The following is an 18,743-nucleotide window of genomic DNA, read 5'->3' on the forward strand; positions in this document are numbered from 1 at the left end:
AATAAACGAATTTAACAAAAAAAAAAAAATCATTTTTTTTTTCACAAAAATTATCTTTTCGCCCCCATTTTTTTTCATTTTCCCAAAGGTAACAGGAGAAATAGGACCACAAAAGTTGTTGTCCAATTTGTCCCGAGTATGCTGATACCCCATATGTGAGGGTAAACCACTGTTTGGGCGCAGGGCAGAGCTCAGAATGGAAGGAGCACAGTTTTACTTTTTCAAGGCAGAATTGGCTGGAATTGAGATCGGACACCATGTCGTGTTTGGAGAGCCCCTGATGTGCCTAAACAGTGGAAACCCCCCAATTCTAACTCTAACCCTAACCCCAACACAGCCATAACCCTAATCCCAAACACACCCCTAACCCTAATCCCAACCCTAACTACACCCCTAACCCTGGCATTCATCTTTCCTTCAACTTTGACCAAATTTCCTGTGCTTTATAGCTCACAATTCCCCAAAACATTAGCGATCCACCTCCGTGCTTTACAGTAGGAATGGTATTCCTTACATTATAGGCCTTGTTGACCTATCTCCAAATGTAACGTTTATGGTTGTGGCCAAAAAGTTCAATTTAGGTCTCATCACTCCAAATTACCTTGCTCCAGAAGTTTTGAGGCTTGTCTCTGTGCTGTTTTGCGTATAGTAAGTGAGATACTTTGTGGCATTTGCGCAGTAATAGCTTTCTTCTAGCGACTCGACCATGCAGACCATTTTTCTTCAAGTGCCTCCTTATTGTGCATCTTGAAACAGCCACAACGCGAGTTTTCAGAGAGTACTGTATTTCAACTGATGTGATTTGTGGGTTTTTCTTTGCATCCAAACAATTTTCCTGGCAGTTGTGGACGACATTTTTGTTGGTCTACCTGACCGTGGTTTTGTTTTTACAGAGCCCCTGATTTTCCATTTGTTAATCACAGTTTGAACACTACTGACTGGTAATATCAATTCCTTGGATATCTTTTTGTATCCTTTCCTGTTTTATACAGTTCAACTATGTTTTCCTGTAGATCCGATGACAATTCTTTTGCTTTCTCCATGACTCACAATTAAGAACTGTCAGTGGCTGGATGAAAGATGCAAGAGTCTGTCTGGATCCCAGAAACTCACTCAGCTTTTATGTGCACACACACTGATTACAAGCAAACAGGTCACAGGTGAGGATGTTACCTTTAGTAGCCATTCAAAACCATTTGTGTCAACTTCTATGCATGTTATCAGGCCAGAATCACCAGGGTATGTGAACTTTTGATCATTTGGATGTTTTGTGTTGTTATTATCATTTAAAAAGTGAAAACACAGTAGTTTGACAATAAATGGCTTCATCCAACCACTAACCATGAGTGGAGAAAAAGATTTAATGTTATCATTCATATTCTCTGGAAAAAAAAGACCAATAAAGCAAAAATTCTGCCTGGGTATGAAAACTGTACATATAACTGTATATGTTACTGAGCTGTTACAGCTATGGGCCAGATACTGATCTGCATGAGAATTTGCCTCCAGAGCTTATTTTATATAAAAAGAGTAGTTATCAGTGTGAGACAAGTAACCAACACATGACAGAACAACAGAAACTTGTCTACTTGCAAACACATTTTTTGCAGCTCTCTGACCTATGTTGTATTGCAACAATATTGCAACCATGTCTGCCTGTGAGATGGAAGCTGAAGGAAGAGGAACCTGCAGATGTGTCAGGTATAATAACAGAGAACAGAGAGCAGCCATTACACATCACACTGGTAACTCCCCTACACGTCAAATAAACTAAAGATGTCAAATATATAATTAGTACAGTGCTGATGTAGATTATTGTACATGGATTTAGTCAACACAGTAATTTCCTAAACAACTGGTGTGGGATCCCCGTAAATTTTATTAACCAGATGAGGGAAAGCGGAAAACTTGGGGCTGATGTTTATAGCCAGGGAAGGGGGTGATACCTGTGGAGCTTCCCAGGCTATTAATTTCAGCTCACAGCTGTATACATAGCCTTTCCTTATCATAAAAATGTGGGAAATTCTCCCGAAAAAAAAATGACGTAGGGTCTCCCCATCTACTATATAATTGTCTAAGGGTCGCTTCCGTCTTTCTGTCTGTCCTTCTGTCTGTCACGGATATTCATTGGTCGCGGCCTCTGTCATGGAAATCCAAGTCGCTGACTGGTTTCGCCAGCTGCCTGTCATGGCTGTCGCGACCAATCAGCAACGGCAACAGTCCAATTAGTCCCTCCCTACTCCCCTGCAGTCAGTGCCCAGCGCCCGCTCCATACTCCCCGCAGTCAGTGCCCGCTCCATACTCCCCTCCAGTCACCGCTCACACAGGGTTAATACCAGCAGTAACGGACCGCGTTATGCCGCGGTTAACTCACTCCGTTACCGCCGCTATTAACCTGTGTGACCAAGTTTTTACTATTGATGCTGCCTATGCAGCATCAATAGTAAAAAGATCTAATGTAAAAAAATAAAAATAATAAAACCTGCTATTCTCACCTTCCGTAGTCCGACGATGCGCTCGCGCCTGCCGCCAGCTTCCGTTCCCAGAGATGCATTGCCAAATTACCCAGAAGACTTCGCAGTCTCGCGAGACTGCTAAGTGGTCTGGGTAATTTCGCAATGCATCCTGGGAACGAAAGATGGCGGCAGCCGCGCGCATCACCAGAGGTTTGCTGGATCCCGGTGGGTGAGTATATAACTATTTTTTATTTTAATTTTTTTATATTTTTTTTTTTACAGGGATATGGTGTCCACACTGCTAAATACTACGCGGGCTGTATTAGATACTGCGTGGCTGCTATATACTACCTGGTCAGTGTTAGATACTATGTGGGCTGTGTTCTATACTGCGTGGGCTGCGTTATATATTACATGGCTGCTATATACTACGTGGGCAGTGTTATATACTACGTGGCTGTGTTCTATACCGTATGCTATATACTAGGTGGCCACTGTTAGATATTATGTGGGCTGTGCTATATATTACGTGGCCAGTGTTACATACTACGTGGGCTGTGTTATATACTGCGTGGCTGCTATATATTGCGTGGCTGCTATATACTGTGTGGGCTGTGTTATATACTATGTGGGCTGTGTTATTTACTGCGTGGCCTATATTAACGCATCGGGTATTCTACAATATGTATGTATATAGCAGCCACATGGTATATACCACAGGCCACGTAGTACTCCTATATACTACGTGGCCTGTACTATATACTATGTGGCTGCAATATACATACATACATATTCTAGAATACCCGATGCGTTAGAATCGGGCCACCATCTAGTAATTAATAAACAGCAAATGCTAGGCAGACAGCTGCGGGTTGATATTAATAGCCTAGGAAGGGGCCATGGATATTGACTCCCTCCCAGACTAAAAACATCAGCTTCCAGCAGTCCTAGAAAAGATGCATAAGATGCACCAATTTTGACACTTAGCCTCACTCTTCCCACTTGCCCTGGTGCAGTCGCAAGTGGTGTGATAATATAGGGGTTAATGTCACCTTTTAATTGTCAAGTAACAATAAGACCAGAGGTTAGCAATGGAGAGGCATCCATAAGACGCCCGCATTAGTAACTCGTAGTGATATTGTATAAAAAAACAAAAAACACACACCCAAAATAAAGTCCTTTAATTTAAATGACAGACTCCTTTAATGAGAAAGTTCACCACCAGCACTCAGAAAAAGGATGCACGCTCAAGAGTCAAGAGTCCGAGGATCCAATCAGACCCATAATAGCATAAAAAGAAAAAAGAGCAGCGTCCATACCTGGTGAAGTCGTGTCCAAAGAGGTCTTTATTCAGCCATACAAAGAGATACAACGTTTCGGCCGGGTTGGCCTTTGTCAAGTATACAAAACATCCACAGTGGCCATCTTACATAGTGTGGAACCAATAAAGGAACCAATCACTATCAAGGGGCGGCCTTTATTAAATCCCAATAAAATCGCATATGAGACATGCATATTATATATAACATTATAAAATCAAGCAGTTAACAACCAATCACCGCCTTATCATATAGAAATCTATAATAATTCTAGAAGGAACACTGAGCATTGGGTGAAAACTGAATGGCCTCAGCGACAGAGTTTGGCATCTGGCGATAACAATGTCATCCATGATCCTCTAGTGGATTGGAAGGACATTGTCTTTCCTCCCTTACACATAAAACTTGGATTGGTGAAGCAGTTCGTCAAAGCTCTCAATCACAGTGGAGAATGCTTTATCTATATATGTTCAACTCTTCCTGGTCTTAGTGAAGAGAAGAAAAAGGCTGGAAAATTTGATGGACCTCAACTATGAACACTTATGAGAGACCCAAATTTTATCACATCAATGAATGAGACAGAAGAGCTTGGAATGCATTTTGTAATGTGGTGCAGAATTTTCTAGGGAATAAGAAAGCAGACAACTATGAAGAGATTGTGGAAGAGCTACTAATGAGTCTGCGAAATCTTGGATGTAGAATGAGTATCAAGATCCACTATTTACACAGCCATTTGGACTTTTTTCCAGAGAACCTTGGGGATGTGAGCGAGGAACAAGGGGAGCGTTTTCATCAGGACATTAAAACAATGGAAGAACGGTATCAAGGCCGGTGGGACTCACATATGATGGCTGACTATTGCTGGAGCTTGATGAGAGACAACCCAGAAGCTGTACATCACAGATCAGCCAAGAAAAGAAAGTTCAAATAACTGCCATTTGTCATTCATCTGTGTGCCATATATATGTGTTTTTATATTTTGTAGCTTAATTCAGTAAGTATATTTGATTTGCTGTACATAGACTTTGTAGTCTTTGTTATTCCTTGATTAAAAATATACAAAATGTAGTACCGAAAATCATGTGTTTTTATCATAAAACATTAGGAGTAATTTTCATCAAAAATTGAAAATATTTCGAAATTCTCAAGTGATAGCCAAAAACGGAGTTCATATTCGTAATCAGCAGCCAAAATTGACTTAAATTGCGTTGACCAGTGTTATCAGCTCGTCGGACAGGTGAGGAATATGGTTTATTATTTTTTGTCTTTTACAGGTAACATGGGCATTGAAGGATTATCTTCTTATCAGACAGGTAAGTATAACTTTGCTTTGTTTTTTTTTTTGTTCAAATAAATCGGTAAAGGGGGGGAGGGGAAGTGTTTATTTAAAAAAATTATTCAGGCTATGTTTTTTTCACAATTTGAATATGGAGCTAGTAATGTGGGCATCTTGTAAATGCCTCTCTATTACTAACCCCCGGCGATTCATGTCAGTTGACAATGCAAAGCTGACATAAACCCCATCCCTATTAACCCACTTGCCACCGCCACAGGGCAAGTGGCAAGAACGAGGCTAAGTGCCAAATTTATGCCTGGGAGAGGGGAAAAAATATCCCTGGCCCCTTCCCAGGCTATTAACATCAACCAACAGCTGTCTGTTTAGCCTTTGTTGGTTTGAATTTATAGGGGGACCCCCATGTCATTTTTCTGGGGTTCCCTATTAACTAACCAGTAAAGGCTAAGCAAATAGCTGTGAGCTGTTAATGATAGCCTGGGAACCTTTTGGGACACTGTCCCCTTTCCCACTTTTGTAAAATCAGCCCCAGCCATGGGCTTTCCCTCTGCCGGTTATCGAAACTACGCATGAGTCAACGTCATTTTTAAAAAAAATAATTCTTTATTTTACATGCAATGTACACAGTGGGTGCTGAATAGAACTCCCATCATTGTCGCACTGATCACAGTAACAACAGGAGACAATGATCAGCGCTGTCTTCAGCAGCCGGCGCCTGGAAACAGCACCAACTGTACTACTTTTCCCAGGTGCCAGTACGTGTCACACGGCCACAAGGATAGCACATGGATGCCACACAAACAGCAAACGAATAGCACACAGATGTCACATATGCACATATGGATGGAACATGGATACGGACCACGAATATAACCAGTACTGTTTTTTCCAGTACAGGAATAACCAGAACATGTGAAGGAGGCCTTACACTGCACATTCACAGAGGCTACTTGTCATTCATTACATGTTTGGATAACATTTTCAAGGTATTTAGGTTCTCTCTGTGTTTGCAACTGATACCAGCAGGGAGGGAAAAAAAGGCTTCAGTAATTCATGTATCCTCCTACTCTGCCCTATACTGAAATGAAGTCTGCAGCCTGCAAGTGAATGATGATTATGCACCGCACAGAGCATAAATCTACATCAGAAACATGAAGTTACACGCTAAAGTGCATATGATGAGCTTTCTAAGTAGATCACTGGGGGCACTTTTTAATGAATGTAGAACGTTTTCCAGAGCAGTTGGTTAGAGAATATGTTGCCAGTGTATTTTCACATTCACTAGACATCTGTAAGCTGCCATTGTGCTGCTAATAATAAAGTGGAGAAGTGAGAAAGACATGACCCAGTTTCATACAGTCACAAGTACAAAGCTACAGTCTTACCGTGAAAACAGTTGCAGCAATGGCATAGATAAGCAAGGCTTGTTGGTTGTCTTTGGAAACCTGAAGCTGATCTGGTGGGAGATTTTCATTGAAAGATTTCCGGTGTTCAGCATACAACCACCAAAGAACACCAGTCCCTCCTGCAGAGAAGAGTGGGGCAACAAAGTGAAAACAGAGAACAAGCAACCTGCAAATTATTATTATGCTTGAATAGAAAGATCGCCTTTATTTTTAATATAGAGGGTCTGTTAGCTAGAAGGTACAATAGCACGAAGAGCACATACCCCTGAAGTCTGACTGTAAGCACCCAGCCTTCCTGATGAGTGCTCAGTCTCCTAAAGAGCAGAGAGGAATGCTTACAGTCGTATGATGGTATGATGGAAATTTCAGTGGCGCCTCCAGTGGTTATTACGGCACCCACTATGGAATCTAACTGAGGCCTCATTCAGACATCCGTCTATCATGGTTCAGGTGCAGGCAGCTATGCAGAGACAGGCGGCAAGTCACCTTATCTGAAGGTGGCTGTTGAGTTCGGGTCAGGAGACTTACGGTTCATTTACAATATTTCACTCAGGTCTGCCTTAATAAGGATCAATTATAAATATTCATTGTAATGACTACCTGTCACCAAGTCATAAGGGTCCAGTTTTTGCCCTTATTTTATTCTCTTTGCTGCCTTTACTATTCGTTTTTTTTGTTTTGTTTTATTAAATCCACCATACAATTCCAGAGATATGAGCCTTTTTAGCAAGTGCTCATTTTTAGCTTTAGTTAATCTGCAACGCCTGAGCCCACCTAAAGGGTATAAACAAAACTGAAAAGGGTTTGTCTGTTACAGTCACCCTTTAAAAAAAAAAAAAAAAAAGGCTGAGGAGTGCAGCTGAGGGTCCACAGAACAGTGTCTAGGCTCACAGACCTTTAAAAAGAATTCTACCAATACACTGTTGGTGTGGCGAGGGACACATTATCTGACCACTGCCTGTTGATGGCATTCTTTCCAAGAACCAGCCCAACTTAAGAACAACCAGCAGGACAAATAAAAATTATATCAAGTCTCCAAAGAAAAAATGAGGCTCCAAGACAAGGAACAGCTCAGAGAGATGACTCCTGAACTTGTATTCTTATATCAGTGTTTCTCAACTCCAGTCCTCAAGACCCACCAACAGGTCAAGTTTTCAGGATGTCCTTAGTTATGCATAGGTGATAGAATTATTGCTTGTGATGAAATTATCACCTGTGCAATACTAAGGAAATTCTGAAAACATGACCTGATGGTGGGTCTTGAGGACTGGAGTTGAGAAACACTGTCTTATATGATTTGGTTCTAAATGTGTATCTGTGTTACCCTCATTGAAGTTAAAGATAGAGGTTTGCCTCTATGGCTTCAAGGCCAAAGATCCTTATAGCGATTGAGGATATGAAACTACACCAAGTCAAGGTAATCATGACAAGTGGATAAGTAATTGAAGACATTTTTATTACACCAGCTGTACAGAATAGGAAATGTGTAGAGAGAAGTCCAATTGCATAGATTTACCGTAGTTATGTTTTCAGACTAAATGTATTAGTATATGGGCACATTCACTAACCATGAGTTTCATGCAGGACCTGTTACTGTCTCAATAGAATAGAGTTAAATACCTTGTAAAAATCTCTGAGCTCCGTTGATTCTGACAATGTTTTATTTTTTGTCCTGGGTCACTCCATTGCAGGATATTCACATTTGTTGCTTTTGAAGCATAGTATGTGAAATCTCTGCTTGCAGTCTAACTGGGTAGAATCTTCTCTGGAGTATGTGCTTTCACCCCACCCTCTCAAATGCTGCAAATCTCAGCTGGACAACTGATCCAGCATTCTCAGACACACCGTGCTTTCATCTTTGTGCAAATATTTTTCCACCACATGCGACTGGTATTTTGAAATACCGATTTACTTATAATGTGCTGTAAATTGCAGAGACCACATTGCAATACACTTATGTACTGCTCTGGAAAGTATTAGTATTATTAATTTCTGTTCAAAATGAAATTTATACTCAAGTCATTTGATACACTAGCTAGCCACCTACAGGAGCCCAAGGATAGCCATTACCTTGCCAGTAAGTGTTATAAAGGACAATAATAAAAGTGTGTGTGTGTGTGTGTGTGTGTGTGTGTGTGTGTGTGTGTCTATATATATATATATATATATATATATATATATATATATATATATATATATATATATATATATATATATATATATATATATATATATATACACATATACATACATACATACATACATACACATATACTAGATTGTGGCCCGATTCTAACGCATCGGGTATTCTAGAATATGCATGTCCCCGTAGTATATGGACAATGATGATTCCAGAATTCGCAGCAGACTGTGCCCGTCACTGATTGGTCGAGGCAACCTTAATGACATCATCGCCACCATGGCAATCATATGACATCTACGTCGATACTGTGCCCGTCGCTGATTGGTCGAGGCGAATTCGCGGCAGACTGTGCCCGTCGCTGATTGGTCTAGGCAACTTTTATGACATCATCGTCACCATGCTGTGCCCGTCGCTGATTGGTCGAGGCCGCCGGGCATCGACCAATCAGAGACGCGGGATTTCCAGGACAGACAGAAAAACCCGTAGGCAATTATATATATACTAGATTGTGGCCCGATTCTAACGCATCGGGTATTCTAGAATATGCATGTCCCCGTTGTATATGGACAATGATGATACCAGAATTTGCGGCAGATTGTGCCCGTCGCTGATTGGTCGAGGCAACCTTTATGACATCATCGTCGCCATGGCAACCATTATGACATCTACATCGATACTGTGCCCGTTGCTGAATCAGAAACGTGGGATTTCTACGTCCTTTATGACATCATCGTCGCTGTGCCCGTCGCTGATTGGTCGAGGCCTAGCGGCATCGACCAATCAGAGACGTGGGATTTCCAGGACAGACAGACAGACAGAAAAACCCTTAGACAATCTATATATATAATTGTCTAAGGGTTTTTCCGTCTGTCTGTCTGTCTTTCTGTCTGTCTGTCTGTCCTGGAAATCCCGCGATGATGTCATAAAGGACGTAGAAATCCCACGTTTCTGATTCAGCGACGGGCACAGTATCGACGTAGATGTCATAATGGTTGCCATGGCGACGATGATGTCATAAAGGTTGCCTCGACCAATCAGCGACGGGCACAGTCTGCCGCGAATTCTGGAATCATCATTGTCCATATACTACGGGGACATGCATATTCTAGAATACCCGATGCGTTAGAATCGGGCCACAATCTAGTTATATATATATAGATGTAATTTTTGGGCTGAAAGTGTCCCTCTCGGCTTATACTTGAGTCACGGTGGGCGGCAGGGTCGGCGGGTGAGGGGGCGAGGGCGCTGAGGCATACTCACCTAGTGCCGGCGATCCCCCTGCCTGTCTCACGGTCTCCGGGTGCCGCAGCTCTTCCCCTGTTCAGCGGTCACGTGGGACCGCTCATTAGAGAAATGAATATGGACTCAACTCCCATAGGGTGGAGCCGCATATTCATTCCTCTGAGCGGTGCCAGTGACCGCTGACAGGAAGAGCTGCGGCACCCGAAGACAGTGTGACAGGCAGGGGCAGCGTCAGGAGCGCCGTAAGTATTTTATATTCACCTGTCCGTGTTCCACCCGCCGGGCGCCGCTCTGTCTTCGCGTCCTCTTGCACTGACTGTTCAGGTCAGAGGGCGCGATGACGCATATAGTGTGCGCGGCGCCCTCTGCCTGATCAGTCAGTGCAGAGAGATGCCAGGACGAGACGCCGGGAGCTGCAAGCAAGAGAGGCGAGTATGGCATTTTTTTTTTTTTTATTATTGCAGCAGCAGCAGAATTTGGCACAGCTTTATACGGAGCATCTATGGGGCAAAAATGAACGGTGCAGAGCAATATATAGCACAGCTATGGGACAATAATGAACGGTGCAGAGCACTATATGGCACAGCTATGGGGCAAGAATGAACGGTGCAGAGCACTATATGGCACAGCTATGGGGCAAGAATGAACGGTGCAGAGCACTATATGGCACAGCTATGGGGCAATAATGAACGGTGCAGAGCACTATATGGTACAGTTATGGGGCAAGAATGAACAGTGCACAGTATTATATGGCACAGCTATGGGGCAAGAATGAACGGTGCAGAGCACTATATGGCACAGCTATGGGGCAATAATGAACGGTGCAGGGCACTATATGGCACAGCTATGGGGCAAGAATGAACGGTGCAGAGCACTATATGGCACAGTTATGGGGCAATAATGAACGGTGCAGAGCACTATATGGCACAGCTATGGGGCAAGAATGAACGGTGCAGAGCACTATATGGCACAGCTATGGGGCAAGAATGAACGGTGCAGAGCACTATATGGCACACCTTTGTATGGTACATCTATGGGGCAATAATGAACGGTGCAGAGCACTATATGGCACAGCTATGGGGCCATAATGAACGGTATGGAGCATCTATTTTTATCTTTGAAATTCACCGGTAGCTGCTGCATTTTCTACCCTAGGCTTATACTCGAGTCAATAAGTTTTCCCAGTTTTTTTGCGGCACAATTAGGGGGGTCGGCTTACACTCGGGCCGGCTTATACTCGAGTATATACGATAGATATATATATATATATATATATATATATATATATATATATACACACATACACACACAGTACGGACCAAAAGTTTGGACACACCTCATTTAAAGATTTTTCTGTATTTTCATGACTATGAAAATTGAAAATTCACACTGAAGGCATCAAAACTATGAATTAACACATGTGGAATTATATACTTAACAAAAGAGTGTGAAAAAATGAAAATATGTCTTATATTCTAGGTTCTTCAAAGTAGCTACCTTTTGCTTTGATGACTGCTTTGCACACTCTTGGCATTCTCTTGATGAGCTTCAAGAGGTAGTCACCTGAAATGGTCTTCCAACAATCTTGAAGCAGTTCCCATAGATGGTTAGCACTTGTTGGCCCTTTTGCCTTCACTCTGCGGTCCAGCTCACCCCAAACCATCAGGTCATCTGGCGTAGCACCCCATCACTTTCCTTCTTGGTCAAATAGCCCTTACACAGCCTGGAGGTGTGTTTGCGGTCATTGTCCTGTTGAAAAATAAATGATGGTCCAACTAAAAACGCAAACCGGATGGAATAGCATGCCGCTGCAAGATGCTGTGGTAGCCATGCTGGTTCAGTATGCCTTCAATTTTGAATAAATCCCCAACAGTGTCACCAGCAAAGCACCCCCACACCATCACAACTCCTCCTCCATGCTTCACGGTGGGAACCAGGCATGTAGAGTCCATCCGTTCACCTCTTCTGCGTCGCACAAAGACACAGTGGTTGGAACCAAAGATCTCAAATTTGGATTCATCAGGCCAAAGCACAGATTTCCACTGGTCTATTGTCCATTCCTTGTGTTCTTTAGCCCAAACAAGTCTCTTCTGCTTGTTGCCTGTCCTTAGCAGTGGTTTCTTAGCACCTATTTTACCATGAAGGCCTGCTGCACAAAGTCTCCTCTTAACAGTTGTTGTAGAGATGTGTCCGCTGCTAGAACTCTGTGTGGCATTGACCTAGTCTCTATTGTGAGCTGCTGTTAACCTGCAATTTCTGAGGCTGGTGACTCGGATAAACTTATCCTCAGAAGCAGAGGTGACTCTTGGTCTTCCTTTCTTGAGGCGGTTCTCATGTGAGCCAGGTTCTTTGTAGCGCTTGATGGTTTTTGCAACTGTACTTGGGGACACTTTCAAAGTTTTCCCAGTTTTTTGGACTGACTGACCTTCATTTCTTAAAGTAATAATGGCCACTCGTTTTTCTTTACTTAGCTGCTTTTTTTCTTGCCATAATCCAAATTCTAACAGTGTATTCAATAGGACTATAAGTTGTATCCACCAGACTTCTGCACAACACAACTGATGGTCCCAACCCCATTTATAAGGCAAGAAATCCCACTTATTAAACCTGACAGGGCACACCAGTGAAGTGAAAACCATTTCCGGTGACTACCTCTTGAAGCTCATCAAGAGAATGCCAAGAGTGTGCAAAGCAGTAATCAAAGAAAAAGGTGGCTACTTTGAAGAACCTAGAATACAAGACATATTTTCAGTTGTTTCACACTTTTTTGTTAAGTATATAATTCCACATGTGTTAATTCATAGTTTAGATGCCTTCAGTGTGAATGTACGATTCTCTCGGTCACGAAAATACAGAAAACTGTATGTGTCCAAACTTTTGGCCTGTACTGTATGTATGTGTATGTATGTATGTGTATGTATGTATGTATGTATGTATGTATGTATGTATGTATGTATGTATGTATGTATATATATATATATATATATATACACACACACACATACACACACATATATACATAATTTCATACATACATATAAACACTGCACTTAAATATATATGCTTGGTGAAATGGTGGACCCAGATATAGTTGAGCTTTAAAAATGTCCATTACCATACATTGTATACATGACTCATTGTAATAACTTTATAGATGAGGCAAGCTCATGAGAAACTATTTCCTAATAGATAAAATCCAATGCACCACAAATCTTCTATGGCACACTGTTCGTAATAATATATCCATATTCTAGTTCCGTATTATTTTCAGTGACCTATAAAAAAAAAAAATTAGAGAAGCAAAACTCACCGAGTGATCCTAATGTGACCAAGATGGTTAAAATCCACACAAGCACTCTAGAGATGTACCTGATGACAACCATCAAGATCATTGAAAGCACTGAAAAGATAATGGAAAATTGCATTAAATATTGTCTGTAATTTCCTCAGTTTATTACATTGTACAATTCCATGTATGTTGTTCCAGATTTTCAGTGTCAGAAGCATTGGTATAATATACGAGTGCCCTATAGAGCCCCTTCATTCTGGAGATTAGAGACTTCACCTAGATATTCTTGTCACATAAGATCATTTTGACTGTTTTTGTCATTTCCATCATCTATTCCTAAGATATTTAATGCTTGCCAAAAATGTACTACTTCCAATATCGCTACAAAACTCAAAAATAAAAGAATCATTCACCATGAAAAAAAATACCAAGCTACAAAAATTTATGGATAGAAAATAGCAAGGACGTAATTTTTATGTTATAAAGTTCTAAGCTCTGACAAACTGTAGACAAGCTGATGTTGGCCAAATCAGCCGACATCGTCAGGTTCAGCCAACAGTCTAACGTCTATGGGGGTCCTGGACAACGGCTATTGTAGCTTTGCTCTATCGGACATAAGCAGTCGCCAGACGTGACTGACGTCTCTCTCATTGAGAACATAGGAGAGCTTGGGTGAACTATCGCTTCTATGGATGAGAGAAGGCAGGTTGAGTTGGCTGTCATCCGAACGATCAGCCAAAGCATTGGTCAGCTGACAGCCTCTAATGTGTATGGCTGGCCTAAGCCTGCAAACGGCCCTTGATCTGTATGGTGATGAGGCATCTAGGAGTTCTGGTGTACCATTTGTCAAAGCTTAGGAGTCCAGGAGATGGTAACAATTCAGAACATGGGCCCTATTTGAATGAATAGCAGTGGATCTGCAGCACCCAGCAGCGGCCACTACACAGTTGGAGCTGTGCTATTCAGCTCTGCAAGGGATAACATCCAGGTGCCATTGCCACTGACCAGCTTATCGGTGGGGCACTTAATGTTGGACCTTGATATTCTTGTCCTACATCAAGAATAGGTCATCGATCTAAAACTAAATAAACACTTTAATGTAGCAGTTCAGGGCTGTTTTTCATGGTGACGGATTCTCTTCAATGTGAAGGAACAGATCGGAATATAGAACACCTTTAACATTATGCAACATGACTAACTGCATTACATTATTACAATTTAATCACAAATGAAACATATGTTACAGCACACAACCTTTAGTGATATGCATTGAATCTAAAAGAAAACTATTGCTATAGAGTAATTCGGAGACCTGTGCCTTCATTGCAGATGTGGTCTTTCCAAAATCTCACGCTATCAGCAATACTACTTTGCTGCAAATTGCAGCGCCAAGCTTGGCTGGCTTGATGTAGCAATGTGCGGTATGACAAGTGAATGCTTATCAGTGTTACAGATGGCAATGTGTCAGCAGAGTTATGGGTGGCCTCCTGCAGGAGGCATTGCTACCTTCTGCCAACTACAGTATTGATTTTACTGAACAGATCTGCCCCAGAATAATCTGAAATGCTCATGGCTGAGGGTGAACAGACGTGAAAAGAAATGCGGATATATAGCAAGATGTATTCAACCTACAACAGCCCAGAAATTGAGAAAACGTACAACGTGTCATTACATCAAGCAATTTTGCCTTAGTAGAACAGTTAGTTGAGAACATAAAATGATAAATTAACTTAAAAGGGGTCGTTCGGGTTTGTTAAAAAAAAAAAAAAATAATAATGACTATAGTGAGAAAAGGATAAAAAAAAAAAACTAACCTGGTCAATGCCATGGTCTCCGCTAATCTTGCAGTTGTGACATCACGTCCATAATTCACATGTCCAATGAAGCCAATTAATGGCCTCAGCAGTGACCCTTTCATATATGGCAGATGACCAGAGACAAATAAGTGGCTAAAGCAAGCACATGAATGATGGATGTTCTTTGCTGCAAAGAAGCAGCGATGGAGTGACAGTGGTGTGAGCATTGCTCATATAGTATTTTAAACACACTTCCTGTTAGCATTTACTTTCTGAACAAACCCTTCAGTATTCTATATTAGCAGCCGGTTCATTAAGACTGGCATTGTTTACACCAGTCTTAATAAAAGACTTGAGGAGTATCGTGCAAAAAAATTCATAAAAAGGTACCAGAGATCAGAAAATTGCCTATTCAGCTAATCCCAGGCTGCTGCTGGCAATTACCGTACATGTTTATTACAATTATGTCTGTAGATAAATTATATGTGTAGCGATTTTGCCATAGTTACAAGGTAAAAACTCGTCACTGACTCATGATTTAGAAGCTGCCTGGCTGCTTTGACCAATGACCTTCTGACAGCAAAACGTAATGGTGACCACTCTCTGCTCATTCTTCTCGATCTTTCTGCAGCTTTCAACACTGTTGACCACCCTCTCTTACTCTCTAGGCTCCAGTCACTAGGCATTAAGGACACTGCTCTCTCTTGGTTCTCCTCCTATCATTCTGACCGCTCCTTCAGTGTTCTGTTCTCTGGCTCCACTTCATCTCCTCTTCCTCTCGCTGTCGGGGTACCTCAGGGCTCAGTCCTTGGCCCCCTTCTCTTCTCCCTCTACACGGCCCCAATTGGACAGACCATCAGCAGATTTGGCTTTCAGTACCATCTTTACGCTGATGACACACAACTATACACGTCATCCCCTGACCTTACTCCTGCTGTACTACAGAACGCCACTGACTGTCCGCAGTCTCTGACATCATGTCCGCTCTCTATCTGAAACTCAACCTCTCCAAAACTGAACTTCTTCTGCTCCCGCCTTCTACTAACCTCCCTAAATCTGACATTTCCCTCTCCGTGGGTGGCAGCATAATAACACCCCGGCAGCAGGCACGCTGTCTGGGTGTTATGTTTGACTCTGATCTCTCCTTCACCTCCCACATACAATCTCTTGCCCGCTCGTGCCGCTTACACCTAAAAAAAATCTCTAGAATCCGCCCTTTTCTCACCATGGAGACAACAAAAACTCTCACTGTAGCCCTAATCCACTCCCGTCTGGACTACTGTAACGCTCTATTAATTGGCCTCCCCCTCACGCGACTTTCCCCTCTCCAGTCTATCCTTAATGCGGCAGCCAGGGTTGTCCATCTGGCTAATCGTTACTCGGACGTGTCCGCTCTTCGCCAGTCGTTACACTGGCTGCCCATTCATTATAGGATACAATTCAAAGTACTTGTTCTCACCCACAAAGCTCTCCACAGTGCGGCACCCCCTTACATCTCCTCCCTCATTTCTGTCTATCGGCCTAGCCGACCACTGCGCTCTGCAAACGACTTTCGACTAACCTCTGCACTAATCCGTACCTCCCACTCCCGACTACAAGACTTCTCCCGTGCTGCGCCAATCCTCTGGAATGCTCTACCCCAAGATATTAGGACCATCCACAACTTGCATAGTTTTAGGCGCTCGCTCAAAACTCATTTGTTCAGAGCGGCCTATCACGTCCCCTAATCAAACTCATTTTATGTGTGTGTGTGTGTGTAGCCCATTCAGTATCTCCATCTACCCCCCACTCCATGAAGATGGCTGGACCATCATTGTAAATACATCATTGTAAATACACACCTGTACTTTGTATCTCCCCCACCTCATTGTAGATTGTAAGCTCTCACGAGCAGGGTCGTCTTATTTTGCTTTATTACTGTATTGTTAACATTGTTACCTATGACTGTTGTGTTTGAAACTGTTAAACTGTAAAGCGCTGCGGAATATGTTGGCGCTATATAAATAAAGATTATTATTATTATTATTATTATTTTTTTGCCATCTTTACAAGGGCAATGTTAGTTGATCAGCTGCTCATGTTAGGAATACAATTCCAGTGATTGCAATGGGGTCAAGGATAGCAAGTCCTGAGCTGTCAGTGTGGCTCAGACTAAGCAGTTCTTAAGATCAACACAGAAATGGCACTAAATTAAATGGCAGAAAACTACGCTCATCTCCCACACCGAAATACAAACCAAATTTGTTTTATAAAAAATTACATTTAGTTGGACAACCTGATCACCATTACAGGACAAACCAGGATTTCGATATAATAAAAACATCGTAGGTATTTGTGAAATGTTTAGTAGCTACTGTTTTTTACATCTTTTACTAGCACTTGCGGATTACTGCAACATTTTTTCAAACTGAGTGTTTTTGGTTTTACTATTCTCTTTTGTGTCTTCAGGTTTCTTGGTGGTGTGTGAACATGATCATACAGACTTGTTCACTGTGCAAGTAGCCCATGTGTTCCTGTTTCCATAATTGTTCTCTTGTGTCTACAAGACTGGGGAGTTCCACCACTCCTCTTGGGCTATCTGCACAAAAGCTGTTCTACCCTGTATGCACACATGGATTTTTCCTCTCTGAACCCTGTTCACACAGGTTATATACAGATGATCAGGTTTTTAAATACATCAGATAGGGATTGCATACATTAGTTAGGACTGCTCTGATAAGGGTATACCGTGAAGATTGGTAGAGCAGCTTAGTATACATTTTTTGCAAAAAACGTATCAACCAAATACCCTGTTTTTACATCTTTTACTAGCACTTGCGGATTACTGCAACATTTTTTCAAACTGAGTGTTTTTGGTTTTACTATTCTCTTTTGTGTCTTCAGGTTTCTTGGTGGTGTGTGAACATGATCATACAGACTTGTTCACTGTGCAAGTAGCCCATGTGTTCCTGTTTCCATAATTGTTCTCTTGTGTCTACAAGACTGGGGAGTTCCACCACTCCTCTTGGGCTATCTGCACAAAAGCTGTTCTACCCTGTATGCACACATGGATTTTTCCTCTCTGAACCCTGTTCACACAGGTTATATACAGATGATCAGGTTTTTAAATACATCAGATAGGGATTGCATACATTAGTTAGGACTGCTCTGATAAGGGTATACCGTGAAGATTGGTAGAGCAGCTTAGTATACATTTTTTGCAAAAAACGTATCAACCAAATACCCTGTTTTTTACATCTTTTACTAGCACTTGCGGATTACTGCAACATTTCTTCAAACTGAGTGTTTTTGGTTTTACTATTCTCTTTTGTGTCTTCAGGTTTCTTGGTGGTGTGTGAACATGATCATACAGACTTGTTCACTGTGCAAGTAGCCCATGTGTTCCTGTTTCCATAATTGTTCTCTTGTGTCTACAAGATTGGGGAGTTCCACCACTCCTCTTGGGCTATCTGCACAAAAGCTGTTCTACCCTGTATGCACACATGGATTTTTCCTCTCTGAACCCTGTTCACACAGGTTATATACAGATGATCAGGTTTTTAAATACATCAGATAGGGATTGCATACATTAGTTAGGACTGCTCTGATAAGGGTATACCGTGAAGATTGGTAGAGCAGCTTAGTATACATTTTTTGCAAAAAACGTATCAACCAAATACCCTGTTTTTTACATCTTTTACTAGCACTTGCGGATTACTGCAACATTTTTTCAAACTGAGTGTTTTTGGTTTTACTATTCTCTTTTGTGTCTTCTGGTCATCATCATTAGTTGATATACAAAGTTATAAGATGGAAAGA

The 18,743-nt window shown here is 41.8% G+C and overlaps 1 protein-coding gene across 2 annotated transcripts in view; it reads right to left on the reverse strand.

Moving 5' to 3' along the window:
* The window catches only part of SLC44A1 (solute carrier family 44 member 1), a 144,316-nt gene that overhangs the window by 34,627 nt on the left and 90,946 nt on the right, over positions 1-18,743 (reverse strand). For both annotated transcript variants that reach the window (XM_069765915.1, XM_069765906.1), the window contains exons 7-8: positions 13,171-13,260; positions 6,455-6,594 (exon numbers count right to left, since the gene is read on the reverse strand). In XM_069765915.1, the coding sequence (XP_069622016.1) occupies positions 6,455-6,594; positions 13,171-13,260 (230 nt within the window). The remainder of the gene's footprint in view (positions 1-6,454; positions 6,595-13,170; positions 13,261-18,743) is intronic.

Source organism: Ranitomeya imitator, chromosome 1 (genome assembly GCF_032444005.1).
Source record: "Ranitomeya imitator isolate aRanImi1 chromosome 1, aRanImi1.pri, whole genome shotgun sequence".
NCBI classification, from domain to species: domain Eukaryota; kingdom Metazoa; phylum Chordata; class Amphibia; order Anura; family Dendrobatidae; genus Ranitomeya; species Ranitomeya imitator.